Here is a 27,958-nt window from a genome sequence, read left to right as displayed (position 1 = left end):
GATCTTGTATCGTTTTAAGTACAGTCCCTGGGTTAAGGGACATTGCTTCAGCATTCAAACAGTAGATTCTCATCATCTGTAACGAAGGAAACAAAAAAGTGAAAGTAACATATCCGCGTTTCAAGAGAAATTGATATTTCACAGATTTCCCTAATATGCCAACCCTCGTTATGAGCAAAACTTGATAAGGACCTTCCCATTTTGGACCTAGTGTGCCTGTTACATATTTGTTTTACCATCATGGGTAACTCCTGAAAGCATACTTTGAGTCTGTGTAGATATTAGCTGTTTTTTCCTTCCGCCTGTTTTGCGTGCTTCTGTCAAAGCCACCAGTTCCGCCACCTGTGTTGATGTTCCTGCAGCTAATGTGCCTGTCACTATCCCATTGTCCGTTGCCCAGCCTAGTTTCTTCACACCCACCTCCACAACGCTTGAACAGTCTGTGTATAAGATCAACTCAGGGTTTTCCAACGGAAGATTCTTAATAAACCCGTCAGAGAGCTGATCCAAAACCGACTCAGTCGTGTTCAATGTAATGTGGCATCTGGAGGAAGCATCAGTGGAGCTGGATTACATGGTGTGCCACGTTGGATGAGGATGTTAGGAGCCTCCAACACAATTGACCGTTTGTTCCAACGAGCAGCTGTGACCTGTGCAGCTCGATTCATTGTCAAAAGAGTATGAACAGCATGTGGACACTTGATAGTAAGATGGTGGTGGAGAACAAGCGATGCCACCATCGACACAGTGACGCAAGTAGCCTGCATAGCTCTGAGACCCCTTCCCAAACACACAACATCCAGCTTCTTCGAATAGTAGCCTACAGGATTCTGACAATCACTGTGGTCTTGTGTCAGCACTGAGGTCATGTGGCCATCTTTTTCAGGAACAAAGAGGGTGAACGGTTGGCCTGAGTCCGGAATGCCTACAACCGGCACTGATGACAGAGCTAGTTTGAACTTGCCAAAAACCTTTTGCTGTTCTTCCGTGAAGGCTACAGAGTCTTTTGAATCAGGGCCTCCCTTGAGGAGGTCATTAAGGGGTTGTGCAATTTTTGGCGAAGGTGTCCACCCAGCATCTGTTATAGTTGCACATTCCCATGAAGGAGCGAAGTTCTTTAATAGTAGTGGGCTCCTTGGCAGCTTGTATGGCAGCCGTACAACTTTGTGTCATCTCTCTCTTTCCCTGTGAGACCAGTTGACCAAGGTAGATAACCTGTGATTGCATGAGTTGGGCCTTCTTAGGGCCAGCTTTATGGCCTTTGGCATGCAAGTGGTCTAACAGTGATTTTAACATGCGTTTCCTCATCTTCTGATGCCAACAATATATCAACATATTGTATGACATCTGAGGGAGATCTTGGAGATGTCTCCGCAATGCCTGATGGTAAATCAACTGACTATTATTAAGGCCCATAGGAGTCCTAGTCCACTGATACTGTTGACCAGCCACAGAAAAGGCAAGCCATGGACGGACCTCTGGATGTAAGAGTACCAACCAGAACCCATTAGCCATATCAATAACTGAGAACCCAGAGTGAGCAGGTGATAATGAGGAAAACAATGGTTGAGGTGTCAGCCAACAGTGGAGTGAGCTAGGAGATGGCTTCATTTTCACTGGCCATACTGGGCTATTAGAGGCAGAATGTGTCTTTTCAACTATACCCCTGTCCCATAGATCTTTAATCACTACTTTAGTAGCGCCCATAGCTTCCTTGCTAATGGGATATTGTTTTGTGCAAGGTGGGACAACACCTGTCAAGCACACTGGTTCCATATCCAATGTTCCACACTCGTTTTTCTTCGCAGTCCAAATAGGATGGTTCTGAACTGTAGAGCCCTGCAGTTGTCTAATTTGCCACATCACCTTTCCTTCAGAGATGTTCAGTGTAGAGTCAAGTTGCATTATAACATTAAGGCCTAAAATAGGTTGTTCAAAGGAGCCTATCCACACCCCTGCATTATTCTTCATTGGACCAATAGAAATGTATAATGGTTTGGTCTGTTTCATATCTGTCTCACCCCGCCCCCCCCCCCCCCCCTGTAGCTCTCATCTTCTTGCCCGTGTACTGAGGACATATACAGTGCCTTGCGAAAGTATTCGGCCCCCTTGAACTTTGCGACCTTTTGCCACATTTCAGGCTTCAAACATAAAGATATAAAACTATATTTTTTTGTGAAGAATCAACAACAAGTGGGACACAATCATGAAGTGGAACAACATTTATTGGATATTTCAAACTTTTTTAACAAATCAAAAACTGAAAAATTGGGCGTGCAAAATTATTCAGCCCCCTTAAGTTAATACTTTGTAGCGCCTCCTTTTGCTGCGATTACAGCTGTAAGTCGCTTGGGGTATGTCTCTATCAGTTTTGCACATCGAGAGACTGAAATTTTTTCCCATTCCTCCTTGCAAAACAGCTCGAGCTCAGTGAGGTTGGATGGAGAGCATTTGTGAACAGCACTTTTCAGTTCTTTCCACAGATTCTCGATTGGATTCAGGTCTGGACTTTGACTTGGCCATTCTAACACCTGGATATGTTTATTTTTGAACCATTCCATTGTAGATTTTGCTTTATGTTTTGCATCATTGTCTTGTTGGAAGACAAATCTCCGTCCCAGTCTCAGGTCTTTTGCAGACTCCATCAGGTTTTCTTCCAGAATGGTCCTGTATTTGGCTCCATTCATCTTCCCATCAATTTTAACCATCTTCCCTGTCCCTGCTGAAGAAAAGCAGGCCCAAACCATGATGCTGCCACCACCATGTTTGACAGTGGGGATGGTGTGTTCAGGGTGATGCGCTGTGTTGCTTTTACGCCAAACATAATGTTTTGCATTGTTGCCAAAAAGTTCAATTTTGGTTTCATCTGACCAGAGCACCTTCTTCCACATGTTTGGTGTGTCTCCCAGGTGGCTTGTGGCAAACTTTAAACAACACTTTTTATGGATATCTTTAAGAAATGGCTTTCTTCTTGCCACTCTTCCATAAAGGCCAGATTTGTGCAATATACGACTGATTGTTGTCCTATGGACAGAGTCTCCCACCTCAGCTGTAGATCTCTGCAGTTCATCCAGAGTGATCATGGGCCTCTTGGCTGCATCTCTGATCAGTCTTCTCCTTGTATGAGCTGAAAGTTTAGAGGGACGGCCAGGTCTTGGTAGATTTGCAGTGGTCTGATACTCCTTCCATTTCAATATTATCGCTTGCACAGTGCTCCTTGGGATGTTTAAAGCTTGGGAAGTATTTTTGTATCTAAATCCGGCTTTAAACTTCTTCACAACAGTATCTCGGACCTGCCTGGTGTGTTCCTTGTTCTTCATGATGCTCTCTGCGCTTTTAACGGACCTCTGAGACTATCACAGTGCAGGTGCATTTATACGGAGACTTGATTACACACAGGTGGATTGTATTTATCATCATTAGTCATTTAGGTCAACATTGGATCATTCAGAGATCCTCACTGAACTTCTGGAGAGAGTTTGCTGCACTGAAAGTAAAGGGGCTGAATAATTTTGCACGCCCAATTTTTCAGTTTTAGATTTGTTAAAAAAGTTTGAAATATCCAATAAATGTCGTTCCACTTCATGATTGTGTCCCACTTGTTGTTGATTCTTCACAAAAAAATACAGTTTTATATCTTTATGTTTGAAGCCTGAAATGTGGCAAAAGGTCGCAAAGTTCAAGGGGGCCGAATACTTTCGCAAGGCACTGTATGTTTTGCATAAGATATGGGCACTCATATCTACAACAACAAACATAAAAGTTGTTAACCATAATGTTCACATATATTCCATCCGATTTCATATGTACACCATCTGAGATAGGATATAAGAGGGGGTCTGTTAGTTTACTTCCATGGCATCCAGCAAACTCTGCTGCTGAGCCGGAAAGAGCTTCTTATATTTCTGCATTAGCATTGTGTCGTTGGGGCTGTTGTTCTGTTTCTGATTTTCCCTCTGCTTCTCCTGGCCATTCCTCATAAGGACAGGTTTCCTTTCCCGACAATCTCGTTGCCAGTGACCAGAAATCCCGCAATAATGACATACACCGGGTTTCTCTTCCGCTGAGCGAATAATGTCGGTTTCACGTGGAACCTGCACAACTCTGATGACAGCTCGTTTATCATGTTGATTTATGTCCCTGTCCAGTCGTGACCGCCTGTAAATGAAGTTGCCATAGTTTTGTCTCTCCCAGTCAGTAGTTGTGGAAACAATTTCTTTTCCGCAAATCATCGTGTATGGATTGCATCAACTGATGGGTGACTGCCCCATTTTTGGAGGGATTGAGTGCATCTCCATCTTCCATGTCAGGTAACCCACTGTGTCTAACCACCTCTGCTCTATAAACCTTTTCTTCAAGTACGCCATGTTCAGGGTTACTCAAAACAAAGCCTAATAACTGTAACCCACCATAAGGATATCGATTGTAGAGTGTTTTATATTGCTTCAAATGGTCCCACGTCTTCATACCCACGTCTCGTGGATGCTTCAGTCTTTGACCATTCATCCAACTGTTTTGGAGATGCTGATTTGTGTGTGATTACTGTCACTGGAGGTTTGTCTTTAGTACCTTTTTACAGCCTGTGTTCTGGTTGGCCTAAGACATTGTTTCGTCACCGCTGTCAGAATCTGTTGACTCCAAGCCAGGTAGTGCTGACCAGATGCTTGAAACCTGATCTGCCTTGCGCAATTCAGTGTGAGGAATAGATGGAGGGAACAGAGAGCCCCCAGGTGGGGGTCAAGTCTTACTTTTTCACCCGTGTCTCCTCCTACAATAGTTGAATTTCTCCTTTTAAGGTTTTTATCTGTTCACCAAGAACCCTCAAACTCTCTATATCTCTCTGCAATGTCAATGAGTTAGACATTCTCTGTATTTTTCCCCAAGCTTTTTGTATATCAGACATATTCCATCTTTGTCAACAATGACAGAATATCAATTTATTCTCTCGTGCCTACTCTCCTCTACTTTGAAATGGTTCTTTATATCACTAGACAGTGAATTCAAAATCTCTTTTATATTCACATCCGTATCAGCCGTTCCGCCCTTCTCCAGAGTGGTTTTCTCACTTAAAAATGGCATTACATTAACTTCAAAAGTTGTATAATATATATCTTATATATTTATTTAACCTCATATATATATATTACATACATACAACCCCTTGAGGACTCTAACCTCTTATCTTCTAGAACACTAATTGTTTCTGCAGGGCCTGGTTAACCATAAAAACTTGTGTTCACTTCAAAAGCTCACAAGGCTTACATTTCCCACACATGTAAAAATTGCTACTCAAATAGCAACTCACTTCTATGCAACAGGAAGGTTTCACACCCTTAATCAATTATGTCTTATTTAACTTTAACAAAAGCACTCAAACCTTCAATAGAGAAAAGGGCTAACCTTTAATAAAAGGACTCAAACTTTGAATTAGAGGACTCAAACCCCTATACATCACAGATACGTATCACTCATTGCATGCACTCATTTTAATCTGCTTTGGTTCTTTTAAATGACATGGGTCTAGACTCACCCAGGAATATGATATGTCATCAATCAGGAGATTAAGAGTTGACTCCCATGGTGGGTTACGCTCATCCCTCTCTCTTTCACCCAGGGTCAACACACAGCTGATGAGTTGTTCCTTGTTGTTGGTCACGACCAATTCATCCGGGTCATGGTACCAAGTGTTATCAGTTGATGTTTTTCTTCAATAACACAGACCCCAAAGCAAATCAGGGGGAGAAATATAGCTTTATTCAAAGAGAACAAATCACTGATGTTATGCTGGGAAGTACAGTGCCTTGCGAAAGTATTCGGCCCCCTTGAACTTTGCAACCTTTTGCCACATTTCAGGCTTCAAACATAAAGATATAAAACTGTATTTTTTTTGTGAAGAATCAACAACAAGTGGGACACAATCATGAAGTGGAACGACATTTATTGGATATTTCAAACTTTTTTAACAAATCAAAAACTGAAAAATTGGGTGTGCAAAATTATTCAGCCCCTTTACTTTCAGTGCAGCAAACTCTCTCCAGAAGTTCAGTGAGGATCTCTGAATGATCCAATGTTGACCTAAATGACTAATGATGATAAATACAATCCACCTGTGTGTAATCAAGTCTCCGTATAAATGCACCTGCACTGTGATAGTCTCAGAGGTCCGTTAAAAGCGCAGAGAGCATCATGAAGAACAAGGAACACACCAGGCAGGTCCGAGATACTGTTGTGAAGAAGTTTAAAGCCGGATTTGGATACAAAAAGATTTCCCAAGCTTTAAACATCCCAAGGAGCACTGTGCAAGCGATAATATTGAAATGGAAGGAGTATCAGACCACTGCAAATCTACCAAGACCTGGCCGTCCCTCTAAACTTTCAGCTCATACAAGGAGAAGACTGATCAGAGATGCAGCCAAGAGGCCCATGATCACTCTGGATGAACTGCAGAGATCTACAGCTGAGGTGGGAGACTCTGTCCATAGGACAACAATCAGTCGTATATTGCACAAATCTGGCCTTTATGGAAGAGTGGCAAGAAGAAAGCCATTTCTTAAAGATATCCATAAAAAGTGTTGTTGGAAGAAGGTGCTCTGGTCAGATGAAACCAAAATTGAACTTTTTGGCAACAATGCAAAACGTTATGTTTGGCATAAAAGCAACACAGCTGAACACACCATCCCCACTGTCAAACATGGTGGTGGCAGCATCATGGTTTGGGCCTGCTTTTCTTCAGCAGGGACAGGGAAGATGGTTAAAATTGATGGGAAGATGGATGGAGCCAAATACAGGACCATTCTGGAAGAAAACCTGATGCCTGAGTCTGCAAAAGACCTGAGACTGGGATGGAGATTTGTCTTCCAACAAGACAATGATCCAAAACATAAAGCAAAATCTACAATGGAATGGTTCAAAAATAAACATATCCAGGTGTTAGAATGGCCAAGTCAAAGTCCAGACCTGAATCCAATCGAGAATCTGTGGAAAGAACTGAAAACTGCTGTTCACAAATGCTCTCCATCCAACCTCACTGAGCTCGAGCTGTTTTGCAAGGAGGAATGGGAAAAAATGTCAGTCTCTCGATGTGCAAAACTGATAGAGACATACCCCAAGCGACTTACAGCTGTAATCGCAGCAAAAGGTGGCGCTACAAAGTATTAACTGAAGGGGGCTGAATAATTTTGCACGCCCAATTTTTCAGTTTTTGATTTGTTAAAAAAGTTTGAAATATCCAATAAATGTCGTTCCACTTCATGATTGTGTCCCACTTGTTGTTGATTCTTCACAAAAAAAATACAGTTTTATATCTTTATGTTTGAAGCCTGAAATGTGGCAAAAGATCGCAAAGTTCAAGGGGGCCGAATACTTTCGCAAGGCACTGTAGATGTTCATTTGTCCCTGTCCACAGTGATTCTCCACAGAACAAATCGACATTATGCAATTTATAACCCCCAACCCTAGCCTGTGGTTGACCAATTGGAATTCCTTGCAGTAAAATTGGGCCAATGGCCAAATAACAAGTATCCTGCGTCAAGGTCAATGTATAGACCATTCGAACCAATGAAAACTAGCTATGAGTCCAGGACTGAAACTCCTACACCGATTCTAAAACAGATGTACAACTTAAAAACAACTATTTCCATTGATTGTTAATTCCCGATTGACCTCTAGTCCTCTGTGTTGTGAATTATCTTTAAATATTTTTACAATAGTAAACTAAAACTAATCATGAAAAAACAATTTAGTACACTGAAATAAAATAATTAACAATCCTGTTTGAAAAACTATCTTTGACTCCAAAAATAAATGAAAATCACCATGAGTTCAGTTTAGTTTTGGGGGGGGACAATAACCTAATGGGTTTAGTGGGGTTTTCAAGCTTCTGAATCTGGTGGGTCACATTGAGTTTGGGTGCATTCAAGTTGGTGACCGCCTTTAAAAGTGTGTTGCATCGTGGGTAAGACAATTGTCCGACTTGCACCTCATGTCGACTGCATGAGCAAAACTCATGTGATCAAAGGTCATAAAGTTGTGCTAACACCATGCTATACTCATTCACTGCCACTGAAGTGCTGGTTGTAGCGTGTCGAAGTAGGGAGAATGTGCATTTTACGGCTTATAAAAACGCTGAACAAAGTGTTGACAGTGCTGGATAACAACTTAAACATGAACTTACACATAAAACAGACGCTTTTTACTCTCTAGTCATGGTTTTAAAAGTTTTGAAATCTTACAGTATCAACTTTGCTGTGCGTTTGAGGCTTCTTTTTGCAGTCTATGGCTAAAGAAAGCTCGTGTCTGCACAGTTATCTGATTGGCCAGTGGTAGGCCTATAGGTACACTTGATTTGCTCTCTGGGTCTGCCGGGTAGGCAGAGTTCTACTTTCAGACACATGAAATGGTTCAAATTGGGAACACTTTGCCTTCCCGGTGCTAGGGCTGTTGAATCAAGTGCACCTACCACGAACAGCGCAAAACGTATATAAAACAATTGGAATGCAAGACTGTTTGTTTTACAGAAATATTTGGTGATCAACTAGGAAAGCCTTGGAGATTGACCAGTTGTGATCGACCGGTTGGTGACCGGTCGATAGATAGTTAGATAGTTCAACTCTCCAGTAGTAGGTGCTGCCCTGCCTATAGTTTTTTTCTTATAGTGGATATTACATTGATTGTATTTTACAGCATAGATTCCACATCACAATACGTTGACAAATTACGCTAAAACAACATTGACTCAACCAGTTTGTGCCCAGTCGGGTTGATGTCACACAGAGTATCGGGTGCGCTTTATTCTGCTACAACGTGGTAGCTACGGGACCAAAACAGCTGAGAAGTTTAGAGTCGCGCTTCAACGCTCCTGGATGTTGCGGTAAATTGAACCACTACCACTGTTAACTTCATACATTACATTACATGAGTCTACCTTTAGGGCGACAGGTAGCCTTGTGGTTAGAGCGTCGGGCCAGTAACCGAAAGGTTGCTGGACTGAATCACCGAGCTGACAAGGTTCAAATCTGTAGTTCTGCCCCTGAACAAGGCAGTTAACCCACTGTTCCCTAGTAGGATGTCATTGTAAATAAGATTTTGTACTTATGACTCAAAATATACATTTGTTTTTATAAAAACGAAATAGAAACTAGTAAAGTGGCTCTGAAAGGCAAGTCAGTAAACAGGTTAAATAAAATTCTAATAAAACCTTTAAATCTTAACCTAACCTATGACCTGACCCATCACTTCATGTATTACTTCCCCACAGTGGCAAGAAGTGATGTCCCAAAATCCTCCCAAAATCCATCCCAAAAGCCTCACAGGCATAGGTTACTTTCTGTCCCTAACACAAAAACTAAATAATATAACATTGAAATATACATTTGTTTTTATAAAAATGTTACTTAATGGAAATTATGAAAAAGACTAATTGAAACTAAACTGAATTTCAACTAAAACTCTTAAAACTAGTAGAAATAAAAACGAACACAAAAACCCCAAACTATAATAACCTTGGCTGTGACCTTTTTTATTGTCTGTGTATGAGGAAAATATGTTTCATAAGAATGTATTAGGTGCAGTGTGTGTTTATATGAGAGAGAGCGAGAGAAAGCATGTGTGCGTGTGTGTGTGTTTGAGTTTCTGTCTGCCGGTAATAAGCATGCTTTTTGTCTGTGAAAGTGTGTTTATAGTGTTGACAGTTGTAATAAACAAACAGCCAGGCGTTAAAGGTGAAGTTCACCACAAAACACTTACGGGCCCTTTATAAAACACTTGCCTTGCTGTTTGTCAGTACCTCAGACAGTCTCTAGTTCCATTGTTTGAGTATTTAGATTTCTGTATTTTTATATCAAAATGCTGAATTTCCCGAAATGAACTAAAATGCATAAAAAATGATGTATTTAATATTACATAAACAATGACTGGTGTCTCGCATTGAATTGCCAAACAAAGAGACGAGTATGCAATTGAGATCTTCCCACAGAATTCTACGCGCCCGGGCCAGATTAATCTAATCCCCTCATTGAATAGAACGGGTGATCCCATTCAAGACAACGATGTCATAATGGGTGGACTGCAGGCTATTGCAAACGTACCCATAGGAGCCGTGCGGTAAGGAAAAGCAGGAAGTGCACCCATCAATCTGTGCTGTGGGTTGTTTAATCAACTCAACTGAAATGACAGAAAATACATTCCTTTGCATGAGCCACATCAGTTAGCATCATTTGAATGAACATTTCACATTACCATGGAAATTATTGCATCACGCACAGCAAGCAGTACTGATGTACCAAGTCTGGAACCAACAGGACCCTAAACAGCTTCTGCCCCCAAGCCATAAGACTGCCAAATACAGTTGAAGTCAGAAGTTCACATACTCCTTAGCCAAATCAATTTAAACTCAGTATTTCACAATTCCTGACATTTAATCCTAGTAAAAATTCCCATGTCTTAGGTCAGTTAGGATCACCACTTTATTTTAAGAATGTGAAATGACAGAATAATAGTAGAGAGAATGATTTCTTTCAGATTTTATTTCTTTCATCACATTCCCAGTGGGTCAGAAGTTTACATACACTCAATTAGAATTTGGTAGCATTGCCTTTAAATTGTTTAACTTGGGTCAAACGTTTCAGGTAGCCTTCCACAAGCTTCCCACAATACGTTGGGTAATTTTATGCCCATTTCTCCTGACAGGGCTGGTGTAACTGAGTCAGGTGTGTAGGCCTCCTTGCTCACACACAATTTTTCAGTTCTGCCCACAAATTTTCTATAGGATTGAGGTCAGGACTTTGTGATGGGCACTCCAATACCTTGACTTTGTTGTCCTTACGCCATTTTGCCACAACTTTGGAAGTATGCTTGGGGTCATTGTTCATTTGAAAGACCCATTTGCGACCAAGCTTTAACTTCCTGACTGATGTCTTGAGATGTTGCTTCAATATATCCACATCATCTTCCTGCCTCATGATGCCATCTATTTTGTGAAGTGCACCAGTCCCTCCTGCAGCAAAGCACCCCCACAACATGGTTCTGCCACTCCCGTGCTTCACGATTGGGATGGTGTTCTTCGGCTTGCAAGCCTCCCCCTGTTTCCTCCAAACATAACGGCCAAACAGTTATATTTTGAATCATCAGACCAGAAGACATTTCTCCAAAAAGTACGATATTTGTCCCCATGTCCAGTTGCAAACCATAGTCTGGCTTTTTATGGTGGTTTTGGAGCAGTGGCTTCTTCCTTGCTGAGCGTCCCTTCAGGTTATATCGATATAGGACTCATTTTACTGTGGATATAGATACTTGGTAACTGTTTCCTCCAGCATCTTCACAAGGTCCTTTGCTGTTGTTCTGGGATTGATTTGCACTTTTTGCACCAAAGTACGTTCATATCTTGGAGACAGAATGCGTCTCCTTCCTGAGCGGTATGATGTCTGTGTGGTCCCTTGGTATTTTTACTTGCGTACTATTGTTTGTACAGATGAATGTGGTAACTTCAGGCGTTTGGAAATTGCTCCCAAGGATGAACCAGACTTGTGGAGGTCTACAATTTTTTTTCTGAGGTCTTGATTTCTTTTGATTTTCCCATGATGTCAAGCAAAGAGGCACTGAGTTTGAAGGTAGGCCTTGAAATACATCCACAGGTACACCTCCAATTGACTCAAATGATGTCAATTAGCCTTTCAGAAGCTTCTAAAGCCATGACATCATTTTCTGGAATTTTCCAATGATTGCATGACGTTACTGATGGCGTTCCACAATATTACACTGCCATCATTAGGCTAGCTAAAGTTAGGCTGAACGGTTTTTACCACCAGCTCCTCCTTGGCTGGTTTTTCAACCGGGGCGATGTTGGGAGGTAGGTTTGGTGTGTCAACTTTGAAGTATGGGTCTTTGTATATGACCTGTTAATCTTCCCGCCACTTGACAGCCTGCTGGACCAACCGGGTTGTAAAGTTGAACGTCTTCAGTTCAGACACTCTTCTCTACCCAATCCTTAGCGTTATGTTATCCTGTCCTACTGCCTATCCTGTCAATCCACACATGGCTGCAGATTGACGAGGGCGGCGTTTTCTGAGCTAAACTGACCAAGACGCACCTCCAACAACACATAAAACCTCACATCATTTTTCCTAAAAACAATGACAATTTCTCTCAACCAGTGGCAAATGGACTTTTTGGGTGAGCGCTGATGCTGCCTTGTGATAAGCACTGCCCACTTGGTCAAAGGCAGGGGGCGCAAAACATTTTGCTTCTCCATTCCCAGCACTCCTCTCATCGCTGCGGCTCTCCACCAACGTTCCGTCAAAAATAATATCTATGATAAATCATGTAGCAGATATAGGATATGGTAGAAAGAGTATGTGGCCTTTTCTGTAGCTTAGAGGCTGGAGATAAAATGTATGACAATGTAATGAGACGGACACTTCTAACATCATGCTTCTCCGATCAAATAGCCTAATCTAAATGGCACGCAATCAAATCAAAAAATGTGCTGTCATGTTAACAAACAACATGTCCTAAAAACAGGACAGGTCAAAGTAAAATGGCCAGTATAGAATAGACAATCACAACTGTTGTCCAGGAGTTTCATCCCATTGTCATTATAAGTGGTTTCAAGTTTGACAAGTTGATCATAGCTTAAAAAGTAAAATTGATTAGTCTCAGGAATCTGGACAAAAAAAAGCCAATGCAAACAAGCCTGTTTAACAAAATGGTGGGCCTACCACATGGATAGGCAGCAGTGGAGGTTCCTCTAGGGAGGACCATCCTCTTCAGTGAATTTCAGAAAATAAATGGGCCTAAGGCCTAGAAAACATAAAATATTACAGGCCGAGGGATAATTAGCCGTATTGATGATGGCACGATATATTTACATTTACATAATTTAGCAGACGTTCTTATCCAGAGCGACTAACAGGAGCAGTTAAGATTAAGAGCAATACTCATGGGCACAGACAGATTTTTCATCTTCTCGGCTCTGGGATTCGAACCAGCAACCTTTCGGTTACTGGCCCAAAACTCTAACCGAAAGGCTACCTGCCACAATGCTATTGATGGCTCTCTTGGTCTTGTATACTTGAAGAATGTATAGCCAACTCACTGCTCAAAGGGTGTTAGTGGTCAAGTGTGAGGCTGTTTGTCTTCCTTTTGTTTGTGGGTTTACAGGCTAGTTAGGATGTTATTGGTACAGTGGGGCAAAAAAGTATTTAGTCAGCCACCAATTGTGCAAGTTCTCCCACTTAAAAAGTTGAGAGAGGCCTGTAATTTTCATCATAGGTACACTTCAACTAGGACAGACAAAATGAGATAAAAAAATCCAGCAAATCACATTGTAGGATTTTTAATGAATTTATTTGCAAATGATGGTGGAAAATAAGTATTTGGTCAATAACACAAGTTTATCTCAATACTTTGTTATATACCCTTTGTTGGCAATGACAGAGGTCAAACGTTTTCTGTAAGTCTTCACAAGGTTTTCACACACTGTTGCTGGTATTTTGGCCCATTCCTCCATGCAGATCTCCTCTAGAGCAGTGATGTTTTGGGGCTGTTGCTGGGCAACACGGACTTTCAACTCCCTCCAAAGATTTTCTATGGGGTTGAGATCTGGAGATTGGCTAGGCCACTCCAGGACCTTGAAATTATTCTAATGAAGCCACTCCTTCGTTGCCCGGGCGGTGTGTTTGGGATCATTGTCATGCTGAAAGACCCAGCCATAGTTTCATCTTCAATGCCCTTGCTGATGGAAGGAGGTTTTCACTCAAAATCTCATGATACATGGCCCCATTCATTCTTTCCTTTACACGGATCAGTCGTCCTGGTCCCTTTGCAGAAAAACAGCCCCAAAGCATGATGTTTCCACCCCCATACTTCACAGTTGGTATGGTGTTCTTTGGATGCAACTCAGCATTCTTTGTCCTCCAAAGAATCTTTGTCCTCCAGTTTTTACCAAAAAGTTCTATTTTGGTTTAATCTGACCATATGACATTCTCCCAATCTTCTTCTGGATCATCCAAATGCTCTCTAGCAAACTTCAGACGGGCCTGGACATGTACTGGCTTAAGCAGGGGGACACGTCTGGCACTGCAGGATTTGAGTCCCTGGCGGCGTAGTGTGTTACTGATGGTAGGCTTTGTTACTTTGGTCCCAGCTCTCTGCAGGTCATTCACTAGGTCCCTCCGTGTGGTTCTGGGATTTTTGCTCACCGTTCTTGTGATCATTTTGACCCCACGGGGTGAGATCTTGCGTGGAGCCCCAGATCGCGGGAGATTATCAGTGGTCTTGTATGTCTTCCATTTCCTAATAATTGCTCCCACAGTTGATTCCAGTCTTCCCAGCCTGGTGCAGGTCTATAATTTTGTTTCTGGTGTCCTTTGACAGCTCTTTGGTCTTGGCCATAGTGGAGTTTGGAGTGTGACTGTTTGAGGTTGTGGACAGGTGTCTTTTATACTGATAACAATTTCAAACAGGTGCCATTAATACAGGTAACGAGTGGAGAACAGAGGAGCCTCTTAAAGAAGAAGTTACAGGTCTGTGAGAGCCAGAAATCTTGCTTGTTTGTAGGTGACCAAATACTTATTTTCCACCATAATTTGCAAATAAATTCATAAAAAATCCTAAAATCCTTCTGGATTTTGTTTTCTTATTTTGTCTGTCATAGTTGAAGTGTACCTATGATGAAAATTACAGGCCTCTCTCATATTTTTAAGTGGGAGAACTTGCACAATTGGTGGCTGACTAAATACTTTTTTGCCCCACTGTATAAAAGCTAGACTGGCAATCGCAAGCAACATGTTCTCCTCTACTACCACTATTATCTTTATACTTATTACACTGTTTCGTAATATACATTCATGTTTATGTAGACCCAGATTCTGAAGTGCGTGTCCCATACATTATTTTTCTATAGCGCACATCCACTCGTTGTAGACACTGTTTACCTAGCCAGCATGTCGTCATTGTCAGACAAACTTGAAGGGGAGTACAGTAGGCAGTTACATTATGGGGTGTAGGCAGGATACTCGAAAATAAAGCTATTTATTTTCATCTTAGAGTGCAATATACAGTGCCTTGCGAAAGTATTCGGCCCCCTTGGACTTTGCAACCTTTTGCCACATTTCAGGCTTCAAACATAAAGATATAAAACTGTATTTTTTTGTGAAGAATCAACAACAAGTGGGACACAATCATGAAGTGGAACGACATTTATTGGATATTTCAAACTTTTTTAACAAATCAAAAACTGAAAAATTGGGCGTGCAAAATTATTCAGCCCCCTTAAGTTAATACTTTGTAGCGCCACCTTTTGTTGTGATTACAGCTGTAAGTCGCTTGGGGTATGTCTCTATCAGTTTTGCACATCGAGAGACTGACATTTTTTCCCATTCCTCCTTGCAAAACAGCTCGAGCTCAGTGAGGTTGGATGGAGAGCATTTGTGAACAGCAGTTTTCAGTTCTTTCCACAGATTCTCGATTGGATTCAGGTCTGGACATTGACTTGGCCATTCTAACACCTGTATATGTTTATTTTTGAACCATTCCATTGTAGATTTTGCTTTATGTTTTGGATCATTGTCTTGTTGGAAGACAAATCTCCATCCCAGTCTCAGGTCTTTTGCAGACTCCATCAGGTTTTCTTCCAGAATGGTCCTGTATTTGGCTCCATCCATCTTCCCATCAATTTTAACCATCTTCCCTGTCCCTGCTGAAGAGAAGCAGGCCCAAACCATGATGCTGCCACCACCATGTTTGACAGTGGGGATGGTGTGTTCAGCTGTGTTGCTTTTACGCCAAACATAACGTTTTGCATTGTTGCCAAAAAGTTCAATTTTGGTTTCATCTGACCAGAGCACCTTCTTCCACATGTTTGGTGTGTCTCCCAGGTGGCTTGTGGCAAACTTTAAACGACACCTTTTATGTATATCTTTAAGAAATGGCTTTCTTCTTGCCACTCTTCCATAAAGGCCAGATTTGTGCAATATGTTGTCCTATGGACAGAGTCTCCCACCTCAGCTGTAGATCTCTGCAGTTCAGCCAGAGTGATCATGGGCCTCTTGGCTGCATCTCTGATCAGTCTTCTCCTTGTATGAGCTGAAAGTTTAGAGGGACGGCCAGGTCTTGGTAGATTTGCAGTGGTCTGATACTCCTTCCATTTCAATATTATCGCTTGCACAGTGCTCCTTGGGATGTTTAAAGCTTGGGAAATCTTTTTGTATCCAAATCCGGCTTTAAACTTCTTCACAACAGTATCTCGGACCTGCCTGGTGTGTTCTTTGTTCTTCATGATGCTCTCTGCGCTTTTAACGGACCTCTGAGACTATCACAGTGCAGGTGCATTTATACGGAGACTTGATTACACACAGGTGGATTGTATTTATCATCATTAGTCATTTAGGTCAACATTGGATCATTCAGAGATCCTCACTGAACTTCTGGAGAGAGTTTGCTGCACTGAAAGTAAAGGGGCTGAATAATTTTGCACGCCCAATTTTTCAGTTTTCTATTTGTTAAAAAGGTTTGAAATATCCAATAAATGTCGTTCCACTTCATGATTGTGTCCCACTTGTTTCCCTCTTTTCTCTCGGTCAGCCCGCAAACGGAACAACTCAGCCTCAGTATACTCCGGCTCAAACCGATATGGTACTACAGTACCATTCTGAAAATAAGGCAGGTCTTCAATTTCCTCTTGGTTCTCGAATCTGACATTCTTTACTCTAATCAAATTTGACGAGGGCAGGAAATACTGTGAGGGAGTGAGAAGAGAAAATGGATTGCTTTACATCCTCCAGCCACGCCGACCTAGGTCCCGACTCGCATGAATCCACTTCTTGGATTTCAATACGAAAATAACATAATTCATGAATAAAGCGGCCAGAGCAGTGTGTTTTGGGAGGTGTTTATGATGGACTTTGACGTTGCATGAGATTTCTATGGGGAAGGAGGGGTAGAATCAGCTTATTACCTACATCTAAATACTCAAGGAATGGGCCTAAAAACAGTCTGGGCACTGACAAAGGACCAGGCAAGTGTTAGAATGTTTTATCCCGGTGAACTTCCCCTTTTAAGCTGTGTGTTGGTGTGGGTTCGGGGGGGACGAGGATATACAGAGGATACAACAAACATCCCTGTCATTTAGCTCCAGACTTTCAAAGGCCAACAATTTCCAGTTGAAGAGCTCTGCCAGTTTTAGTCAAAGGGGACCATAGAATCAGCACGTTGTAGAGACCCAAATTCCCAGGGCATGCAGAGAAAAGGATAAAGGAAAGTCATGAAGGGCGAGTAGAGAGAGAGAATGCTAAAGAAGAGAAAGAGCAGTACATTTGAAGCATAATGGTCACATTTGAGAGCTGTGCAGGCGTCAAAAAGGAGTGAGGGGACGGACGTTATCGTCGTGAGACTGACACGGTCAAACAGACACAGACAGTCAAGAGCCCCCGAGTGTAAAAAGATAGGATCGTGTCGTAGACGGACCGAGTTCACAGCAGCCACTTTTGCAAAAGAGTAAGATGGATGGGATAACGAATTAGAGAGTGACTATGTCAATAAAGTGATAGTTGCGATACAAACAGGTTTCCGCATGCATTTTCTGAACACAAACAGGCAGAAATATACCCACATAGAAATACAAAAACAAAATTTAATGAAGCACACCCACACAATCGCTCATATAACACCTATACAGACAGACAGACACAGTCAGACAGAAACACACGCATACACACACACACACTGGACTTACCAAGACTTGCCACATTGAAAAACACCCCCACCACACACACACACTCCAAATACCAAAAAGCTGGACTCACCCAGAAGAGGAGGTTGAAGAAGACCATGCCGTAACGCAGGCCCCTCATGCAGCCCTCAGCCATCCTGCAGCGCCGCAGCTCTAGGAGGAAGATGAAGGAGAGGTCCAGGTAAAACACCACATACTTCTTCCCCTGCGAGGTGTTGTAGCGGCCTTTAGCCGACTGCGGCCCAGGCGCCGTGTGGAAGCCAAACGCAAAGGGCGGACGTTTATACTCGTACTCGCCACTGTAGCTGTGGAAGCCCGAGGTGAAGGGCGGCGTCTCGGGCTTGCTGTCCAGTGAGGGACTGCGCCGGTACGGCGTCTCGTCCGTGCTCGAGCGCCTCATGGACGAACTGGAGGTGAGACGCTAGCGACAGCTGAAGTTTTAATTCAACCCCTTCCTTCAAGAGCTTCAAGTGGTCTTTGAGAGCCCACACAAAAAAAAGTCACTTAAGACCTGAACAGAGACACAAAGTCCAAACAACGTGTCCTCAGGGGACAAATGTTCAGAATTGTGGTGACAGTAATGTGGAACAGCAACTGTTCCCAATAGTTTCTAAGCTAACCAGCCTACAGTGTTTTCACCACAGAAACTGAAGCACGATCAGGCATGTAGTCCAACTGTGCCCCTGCAGTGATAGACCAGCTAAGATTAAAACACATCACCTCAAATTTCTTACGTTGCTTAATCTTACAACACCTGTATATTCCGGTTTCCCTTTGCTTAATCTTACAACACCTGTTCGTTATTATGTTCCTTTCCTGAATCCCACAACTACTGTACAGCTGTCTATCACTTGAAAAATAAGCTTTCGTTTTTCCAATTCCTGCTAATCTTAGATCAATCGGACGCACATAATCGCAGGAGCGCTTGGCACTACTCGAACTGCTCTAATCTGGTCAGTCGGCTGAGTGATATGTCACACCTGGTAACATTAGAAATTCCGGATCAGGTGCGCTCAGGCAGAGAAAACAGCTACTGTTGACAACGACAGTGTTTCAGCCAATCAGTCTCTTTTATACCAGAACCACTTCTTCATTAAGAATGCACGCTAGTACTCCATCCAGTTGGAATTGATTCTGAATGTTCACCAGTGCCCATTGTCTTGGCTTCACTTTCCCTCACATGCAGAAAAGTTCAAAAGAGAGAAGATGTGCAGACCAAGAGACAACACTGAGGGTGAATGTGTGGGGATGAGTGAAGGGAAAGATGCACGAGAAATGAGGAGAGCATTCTTTGGTTTCCATTAGGTGAGCGCTCTACCACTTTCCTTGTCTGGTTTTCCTGTTCGTTCTTTTTCCTCCTCTCTAACTCCCCCTCTCTGCTTTTCCTCTGTCCCCCCTTCCCGCAGCTGCTGTTTTGCAGGTCTACTTGCTACTTGTCTCACTGCCTCTCTCCTTCTTCACCTCGGCCTCCCTCCCTTTCTGTCTATCCGTTCTGATGTAGACACATTTCCTTAAATTTCCACAGTCCAGCCAGTAGTGCGTTGTATTAGGGCAGGGTTCCCTCTCCTCCTCTTTTCTCCCTCCCTTCTGTGCGCCTGTTTGTTTGTTTTCTCCTCTTTCTCTATGGGTGGGTAACGAGAGTAAAGTATCCGCCAGGGTCATGGCCAGAAGAAGAAGAAGAGAGACACATTCCTTGGAGGGAAAAAAAAGACTGCAGTGTCATAGCAACCGTCCAGCCTGCCTAAAGCGCTCTCTCTCTCTCTCTCTTTCTCTCTCCCTACCTCTCTCTCTCTCTCCCTCTCTCGCTTACTGTCTCGCATTCACTCACACTATTTCAGCGCTCCCCTTCTACTCCTTGATAACTGTCCCCAAATCCTGACAGTGAGATGGGTTGGAGCAGTCATTCACAGCCTATAGCCACACCCTACTACAGAGCTGAGCCAATCCGCTTCCTGCATCCCATCCTCCCTCTCTCTCTATCTCTCTCTCGTTCTCTCTCTCTCTCTCTCTGACACACACAAACACGTGAGCCTTAACCCCACACAAAAGAGGACCTGCTCCTTGGTTAATAACATACCAGCAAGAAGCTAGTGCTCCCTCTCTCTCTTTCTCTCCATCTCACTCCACATTCCACGGTGCTTCTCTCACTCAAACCTGCACTCTATATACGCTTGACTACAGTCGTGTTTTCAACCTCTATCCCCCGACAGGACCAAACATACCCACACAGTGCAGCTAGAATCCCATGCTGCAAGCAACTCTCCCTAGACGTGCAAAAGCATTAATATAGATGGGAAACGCACTGCCTCACACTGCTGCACCTGACAGACGATCAGACAAAACAACAACACGCTCCACAACTCCGACGACCATCTGGGTCAAAACAATGAATTGTGACGAAGGCTTTGTTTTTAATAACAAAAAGGCCCATTATGATTGAACTTGTTTTTACTCACCAACATGCCAGTAGCAGAATATTGAACTTTCCGTTTGTTCTTAGACGCACATGTTAGACTGCAAGGCGGCGAGTTACGGATAAGCCTATAATTGCTTGCTATTGATGTTCAGTAATTGTGTGGATCATCTAAAACATAGCATTCCTATACTGTGTAATATACCTATCAAAAATGATTTTCCATAAATCCTCACGTATTGCTGAACATACAAAATAAGGAAGGCATAAACGTCCTGGAATGTAGCACAGTTCCCTGTAGATATGCGTATCAGTCCATCAGGTTTACAGCATAAGCTCCCCTCTGCAGGCGTAGAGAACCATGCCTGGTAGCCCCATCTCAAATACAAAACCAAGCCATTATGACAATGTAATGATAAACTAACATAGCAGTGGAGGCTGGTCCAGGTGAGAAGGGGAAAACTGACCTCTTTTGTACATTTGGGTAAAACACATAAAACATATTCAGACAATATGGATAATTTAATGTAAATACTATACACATACAGACACATTCATGTTCTACCTCTATACGCTTGCTATTGTAGGCTTGGCTTTATTTCAGACCCACAGAGAATGAATGAGTACCAGGCTATTATACATGTGGCTTGGTCGGTCAGTTGGCGCGTTGACAGTTTACAGTGAAACTCTGAGGCTCAGCAGGTGGTTAAATGCACTACACTGTTAGAAGCCACTTTCAATAAAACAGACTAAAGGACCAGGAAATACAATAGTCTTAAAGTAGGGGAGAAGACTGTGAGGCTACGTTGTAATGTAGTCACCATAGATTAGCAGACCCCCTACGTCCTAGACGAGGACACTTAAAAGAAGAGTAATCTATACCGCTGGGACGTGACATTATTATTTTGTGAAGTGAATTAATGGTTGTAGAGTGACATCAATACTTTCATGCTGAGGCCAAGTCAATGGTCTCAATAGGATGTAGATGAATGGTCCCGAACTGTGGGTCGGAGACCCAGTGGTGGATCGTGACTGGAGTACAGGTTGGTTGGAGGATTTAAATAAATAAAATATGACTATGTAGTTCATTCCTTCAAGCTGGCCAAAAGATGTCCTTAAAATGTCCACATTTTCCATCAAAGATTCATTTATTTTACTACATATTATCTTTCTATTGCCTCTGTTTTTCAGCTGCACAAAAATATATGGTGAGTCTCATGTAGTGGAAAATGTTAATTGGATGAAGATCCAAGGGTTTTATTGTGGAAGGAGGCAGGGGAAAATTGACTTTCCACACAGCGGAGATCAGTACAATTACCAGATACCAAACACTGTAAAAGAAACCAAGAGAAAAACAACGGTTGACATCTATATTTGTTCCCCTCTGAAGAGCAAAGGTAGATTACCTCTCTTAGTGTGAAACGACAAAGGAAATTGAACTTTAATAATTCATCAAATCTACCACAAAGCCTCCACACACACAGCCTCCATGGAACTGATTTGTATTTGATTTGCAGTCATACTGGGCAGTGCGTATCTAAACACAGTTCCACACTTACAGTTGAAGTCGCAAGTTTACATACACCTTCGCCAAATACATTTAAACTCAGTTTTTCACATTTAATCCTAGTACAAATTCCCTGTCTTAGGTCAGTTAGGATCACCACTTTATTTTAAGAATGTGAAATGTCAGAATAATAGTAGAGAGTGATTTATTTCAGCTTTTATTTCTTTCATTACATTCCCAGTTGGTCAGAAGTTTACATACACTCAATTAGTATTTGGTAGCATTGCCTTTAAATTGTTTAACTTGGGTCAAACGTTGCGGGTAGCCTTCCACAAGCTTCCCACAATAAGTTGGGTGAATTTTGGCCCATTCCTCCTGACAGAGCTGGTGTAACGGAGTCAGGTTTGTAGGCCTCCTTGCTCACACACACTTTTTCAGTTCTGCCCACAAATGTTCTATAGGATTGAGATCAGGTCATTGTGATGGCCACTCCAATACCTTGACTTTGTTGTCCTTAAGCCATTTTGTCACAACTTCGGAAATATGCTTGGGGTCATTATCCATTTGGAAGACCCATTTGCGACCAAGCTTTAACTTCCTGAATGATGTCTTGAGATGTTGCTTCAATATATCCACATCATCTTCCTGCCTCATGACGCCATCTATTTTGTGAAGTGCACCAGTCCCTCCTGCAGCAAAGCACCCCCACAACATGATGCTGCCACCCCCGTGCTTCAAGGTTGGGATGGTATTCTTCGGCTTGCAAGCCTCCCCCTTTTTCCTCCAAACATAATGATGGTCATTATGGCCAAACAGTTATATCTTCGTTTCATCAGACCAGATGACATTTCTCCACAAAGTACGATCTTAGTCTCCATGTGAGGTTGCAAACCATAGTCTGGCTTTTTTATGGTGGTTTTGGAGCAGTGGCTTCTTCCTTGCTGAGCGGCCTTTCAGGTTATGTCGATTATAGGACTCGTTTTACTGTGGATATAGATACTTTTGTACCTGTTTCCTCCAGCATCTTCACAAGGTCCTTTGCTGTTGTTCTGGGATTGATTTGTACTTTTCACACCAAAGAGACAGAATGTGTCTCCTTCCTGAGCGGTATGACGGCTGCGTGGTCCCTTGGTGTTTATACTTGCGTACTATTGTTTGTACAGATGAACGTGGTACCTTCAGGCGTTTGGAAATTGCTCCCAAGGATGAACCAGACTTGTGGAGGTCTACAATTTTTTTCTGAGGTCTTGCCTGATTTATTTTGATTTTCCCATGATGTCAAGCAAAGAGGCACTGAGTTTGAAGGTAGGCCTTGAAATACATCCACAGGTACACCTCCAATTGACTCAAATATTGTCAATTAGCCTTTCAGAAGCTTCTAAAACCATGACATAATTTTCTGGAATTTTCCAAGCTGTTTAAATGCACAGTCAACTTAGTGTATGTAAACTTCTGACCCACTGGAATTGTCATACAGTGAATTAGAAGTGAAATAATCTGTCTGCGAACAATTGTTGGGAAAATTACCGAGAAATTTGTGGAGTTGTTGAAAAACGAGTTAATGACTCCAACCTAAGTGTATGTGAACTTCCGACTTCAACTGTATATCAACACCGGGTGGTATTCAATCAAACCCACACTGCAGGAAACCATGCACGGCACTAAATGGATTTAACAAATGTGGATCCAGCACCCAACTTTGTTTTTAAGAATAATTTGTAAGTGAGCACATTGTCTATTATCTCATCTTAATTACAGCTAATAGTGAAACAAACATCAAAACAGAACATCGGTCTCGGCCCTAAATAAACTATAGTGATATGTGAGAGGGCACCTGCCATCCATCCATCCATCACACTTCCCAGCCCGGGGACAGTGTCAAAAGGTGCCAGCCTGATGCTGATCTCGTCACACCTTCTAACAGCCCCTGTGAAAACCTCTTCATCCGCCACAATCAGGATGTATGCATATCTGTCAGATCTCTCAGTGATGTTATGAGCCTAATCCATATTCACCGACATCAGATTTATTTCCCTGTTATAGGAGAATAATCTTCCCCGCTCAATTTCTATGCAGAGTCGAGGAATGCTTTCTTTGTGCATCCGCACATGCAGATTACGAACATTACTGGGAATGAGTGAGTTTGTAATGAATGGGTGTTGAGAAGGGGTAGATGTAACGATTCTGACGAAGAGGAGTAGTAGGAAGGATCGGAGGACCAATAAGCAGCCTGGTAAGTGTCCATATTGTTTAATAAGAATAATGAACACTGAACAAAACAATGAAGGACAACGTGAAATAACAAAACCGAAACAGTTCCGTGTGGAACAAACACTGACACGGAAAATAATCACCCACAACTCAAAAGTGAAACCAGGCTACCTAAGTATGGTTCTCAATCAGGGACAACGATAGACAGCTGCCTCTGATTGAGAACCATACCAGGCCAAACACAGAAATCCCAAATCATAGCAAAAAGAACATAGGAAACCCACCCTAACCATACTAAAACAAAGACAACAAAATAACTAAGTTCAGAGCGTGACAGTAGAGGATGTATGTGAGACTGACACAGGGACACAAAACTGGGGTTAGGGGAGGTGTTGACTCATCGCAAGTCTAATCCTGCAGCCATTATCTCAAGAGGAATTAGATGAGATTAGGGGAGAAAATCCCCTTTGAGGACAGGGTGTAAGGATTGTACATCATCCATCTATCACACATACACACGCTCATAGATCCCTCCCCCACACACACACACGCACGCACACACACACACGCACACTTATACTGCTTTTACATAGGATTTATGTTATTTTGCCTATAAAAAAAAATTGGCCAATGTTTATATGAACCCCTTACAAACAGGCCCATTTTTACCGCATTCTCCCCGGCATATGCCTTTATGCCTCCCGTGGGCATGCCTGTGACAAGTGGTAGTAGTGGTGCGCAGATGTGGGTGGGCGTTTATTTGAATAAATCCATTGAATATACATTATCAAAAGTAAATCCATTATTCACTTGTTAAGGTGGGTGCTAAGAAACATTATAAAAATGTATTTTTTAAAACAATCGCATGGTATATTTTGAATTGAATTATGTTACATTCAAATGAATGAAATCAATAGTTGTAATTATTTTATTCATTAAAACAGACAAGGCACACCTGCCTCGATCACAGTCAATATACATATACAGTGGGGCAAAAAAGTATTTAGTCAGCCACCAATTGTGCAAGTTCTCCCACTTAAAAAGATGAGAGAGGCCTGTAATTTTCATCATAGGTACACTTCAACTATGACAGACAAAATGAGAATAAATAAAATCCAGAAAATGACATTGTATGATTTTTTATGAATTTATTTGCAAATTTTGGTGGAAAATAAGTATTTGGTCACCTACAAACAAGCAAGATTTCTGGCTCTCACAAACCTGTAACTTCTTCTTTAAGAGGCTCCTCTGTCCTCCACTCGTTACCTGTATTAATGGCACCTGTTTGAACTTGTTATCAGTATAAAAGACACCTGTCCACAACCTCAAACAGTCACACTCCAAACTCCACTATGGCCAAGACCAAAGAGCTGTCAAAGGACACCAGAAACTAAATTGTAGACCTGCACCAGGCTGGGAAGACTGAATCTGCAATAGGTAAGCAGCTTGGTTTGAAGAAATCAACTGTGGGAGCAATTATTAGGAAATGGAAGACATACAAGACCACTGATAATCTCCCTCGATCTGGGGCTCCACGCAAGATCTCACCCCGTGGGGTCAAAATGATCACAAGAACGGTGAGCAAAAATCCCAGAACCACATGGGGGGGGACCTAGTGAATGACCTGCAGAGAGCTGGGACCAAAGTAACAAAGCCTACCATCAGTAACACACTACGCCGCCAGGGACTCAAATCCTGCAGTGCCAGACGTGTCCCCTGCTTAAGCCAGTACATGTCCAGGCCCGTCTGAAGTTTGCTAGAGAGCATTTGGATGATCCAGAAGAAGATTGGGAGAATGTCATATGGTCAGATGAAATCAAAATATAACTTTTTGATAAAAACTCAACTTGTTGTGTTTGGAGGACAAAGAATGCTGAGTTGCATCCAAAGAACACCATACCAACTGTGAAGTATGGGGGTGGAAACATCATGCTTTGGGGCTGTTTTTCTGCAAAGGGACCAGGACGACTAATCCGTGTAAAGGAAAGAATGAATGGGGCCATGTATCATGAGATTTTGAGTGAAAACCTCATTCCATCAGCAAGGGCATTGAAGATGAAACTATGGCTGGGTCTTTCAGCATGACAATGATCCCAAACACACCGACCGGGCAACGAAGCAGTAGCTTCGTAAGAAACATTTCAAGGTCCTGGAGTGGCCTAGCCAGTCTCCAGATCTCAACCCCATAGAAAATCTTTGGAGGGAGGTGAAAGTCCGTGTTGCCCAGCAACAGCCCCAAAACATCACTGCTCTAGAGGAGATCTGCATGGAGGAATGGGCCAAAATACCAGCAACAGTGTGTAAAAACCTTGTGAAGAATTACAGAAAACGTTTGACCTCTGTTATTATACCCTTTGTTGGCAATGACAAAGTATTGAGATAAACTTTTGTTATTGACCAAATACTTATTTTCCACCATAATTTGCAAATAAATTCATAAAAAATCCTACAATGTGATTTTCTGGATTTTTTTTCCCCTCATTTTGTCTGTCATGGTTGAAGTGTACCTATGATTCATGGTTGAAGTCATGGTTGAAGTGTACCTATGAAAATTACAGGCCTCTCATCTTTTTAAGTGGGAGAACTTGCACAATTAGTGGCTGACTAAATACTTTTTTTGCCCCACTGTGTGTGTGTGTGTGTGTGTATTTCAGATGGGAAGTATTCGGACGCCTTAAGCAGAAGTTTACTGAAATGATTACTAGGTTGTTAGGTCGAAATAAAAGTTTCAGCTTTGATACCGGCAATACCCTTCAGATATAAGGAAAAGTTGGCGGTATGGTAAAGTTGGCAGAAAAAAACATCTTGGTATGAAAGGGATCTTAGACAAATGCAGAAAGCCCATTCAGAACGCACCTGGCACACATCTAAGCATGCATACAGCCCCACACACACCTACACAAGCCACTGGGCTCACTTACATCATGGCGTTAACACAGTATAGCAGGTGCATAACGGTGAAGGGACTGAAATCGCAGTATGAGTAATCTCGTCACTAGCTTTCTCTGACAGGTGTTGGCGACAACCAGAGAACTTGATTAAGAGGGAAAGCAAGGAAAGTGGGAAAGTGACAATGGTAAAAGAGAGTGGTAAATGCAGATTAAGACAGAGAGTATTGGGGGCACATGTCAGGTCAGGTCAGCGGGCAGTTGTGTGTGTGTGTGTGTGTGTGTGTGTGTGTGTGTGTGTGTGTGTGTGTGTGTGTGTGTACTGTGCGTTACTTCGTCTTTGATTATAACCAAAGCCATTTCCTTCCCAAGGATCATTCCTCATTACCCTCTCCACGTTAGATTGCACTAGATAGTTCAGCAGATACAAACACATTACTGCCTCATATCTGTCTTGCATTCACGTGTAATGGATTCCCGGTTCCCAAGGGTATATAATCATCCACTTAACCTGGCAGTATAAAGAATGAGAACCAATATGCTGTTGTTTGATTACGGTAGCTACCAGCTTAGCAGGCCTTTCCTGGTGCAGACAGTGTTGCTAGTGAGCTAAGGCCAAACAACATGGCCAATGGCATAGGGCTACACTCTCAGAATATAGGAGAACCCTTTTTGCTTCTCTTGGTTCCTCTGTGAAAAGGGTTCTACCTGGAGCCAAAAAGGGTTCTTCAAAGGGTTCTATTGGGACAACCAAAGCACCCTTCAGGTTGTCGATAGTTCCTTTCTTTTTCTAAGAGTGTAGAATTCAATCAAACTCTCACTGCAGGGGTAGCTCAACTGTGGTAAAGCTGGCCTAATCATAATCAGTGCAATCTTAGAGACATTGAGTTAAAACTGTTAGTGGGAAATGCAGAGTTCCTCAGAGGTTCTCACCATATAGAATTAATAATCGTAGAAATATAATTAGACATTCTATTGCTGCAGTTCACACCCCCGCTGTGGGAACATAACAGAGTTCCGGTGCCGTAACCCGGACGATCGTGTTTACTAGTTGAAACACCGGCTGGTAAGTAATTCATGTTTGAAATGAATGAATTATATTATAGTTGTCACGTTCTGACCTCTATTTCTGTTGTTTTGTATTTATTTAGTATGGTCAGGGCGTGAGTTGGGTGGGCAGTCTATGTTTGTTTTTCTATGTTTTGGGGCATTTC

At 42.3% G+C, this 27,958-nt stretch overlaps 1 protein-coding gene across 5 annotated transcripts in view; it reads right to left on the bottom strand.

Annotated features, from left to right (window-relative positions):
* LOC110506293 (tetraspanin-4) overlaps positions 1-27,958 on the bottom strand; it is a 116,066-nt gene that overhangs the window by 70,656 nt on the left and 17,452 nt on the right. For 2 of the 5 annotated variants that reach the window (XM_021585758.3, XM_021585759.3), the window contains exon 2: positions 17,799-17,878. The exons of 2 other annotated variants lie outside the window; for them this stretch is intronic. In XM_021585758.3, the coding sequence (XP_021441433.1) occupies positions 17,799-17,861 (63 nt within the window). In that variant the 5' untranslated portion in view covers positions 17,862-17,878. Of the gene's footprint in view, positions 1-17,798; positions 19,052-27,958 lie in introns of those variants that run through there. One more of the 5 variants, XM_021585757.3, reaches the window with a different exon arrangement.

The sequence above is a fragment of the Oncorhynchus mykiss genome, chromosome 26, assembly GCF_057628025.1.
Source record: "Oncorhynchus mykiss isolate SJ-2025 chromosome 26, ASM5762802v1, whole genome shotgun sequence".
Lineage (NCBI taxonomy): Eukaryota > Metazoa > Chordata > Actinopteri > Salmoniformes > Salmonidae > Oncorhynchus > Oncorhynchus mykiss.
Note: the sequence above shows the minus strand (reverse complement) of the source record. Positions and strands in the feature narration are given on the sequence as shown.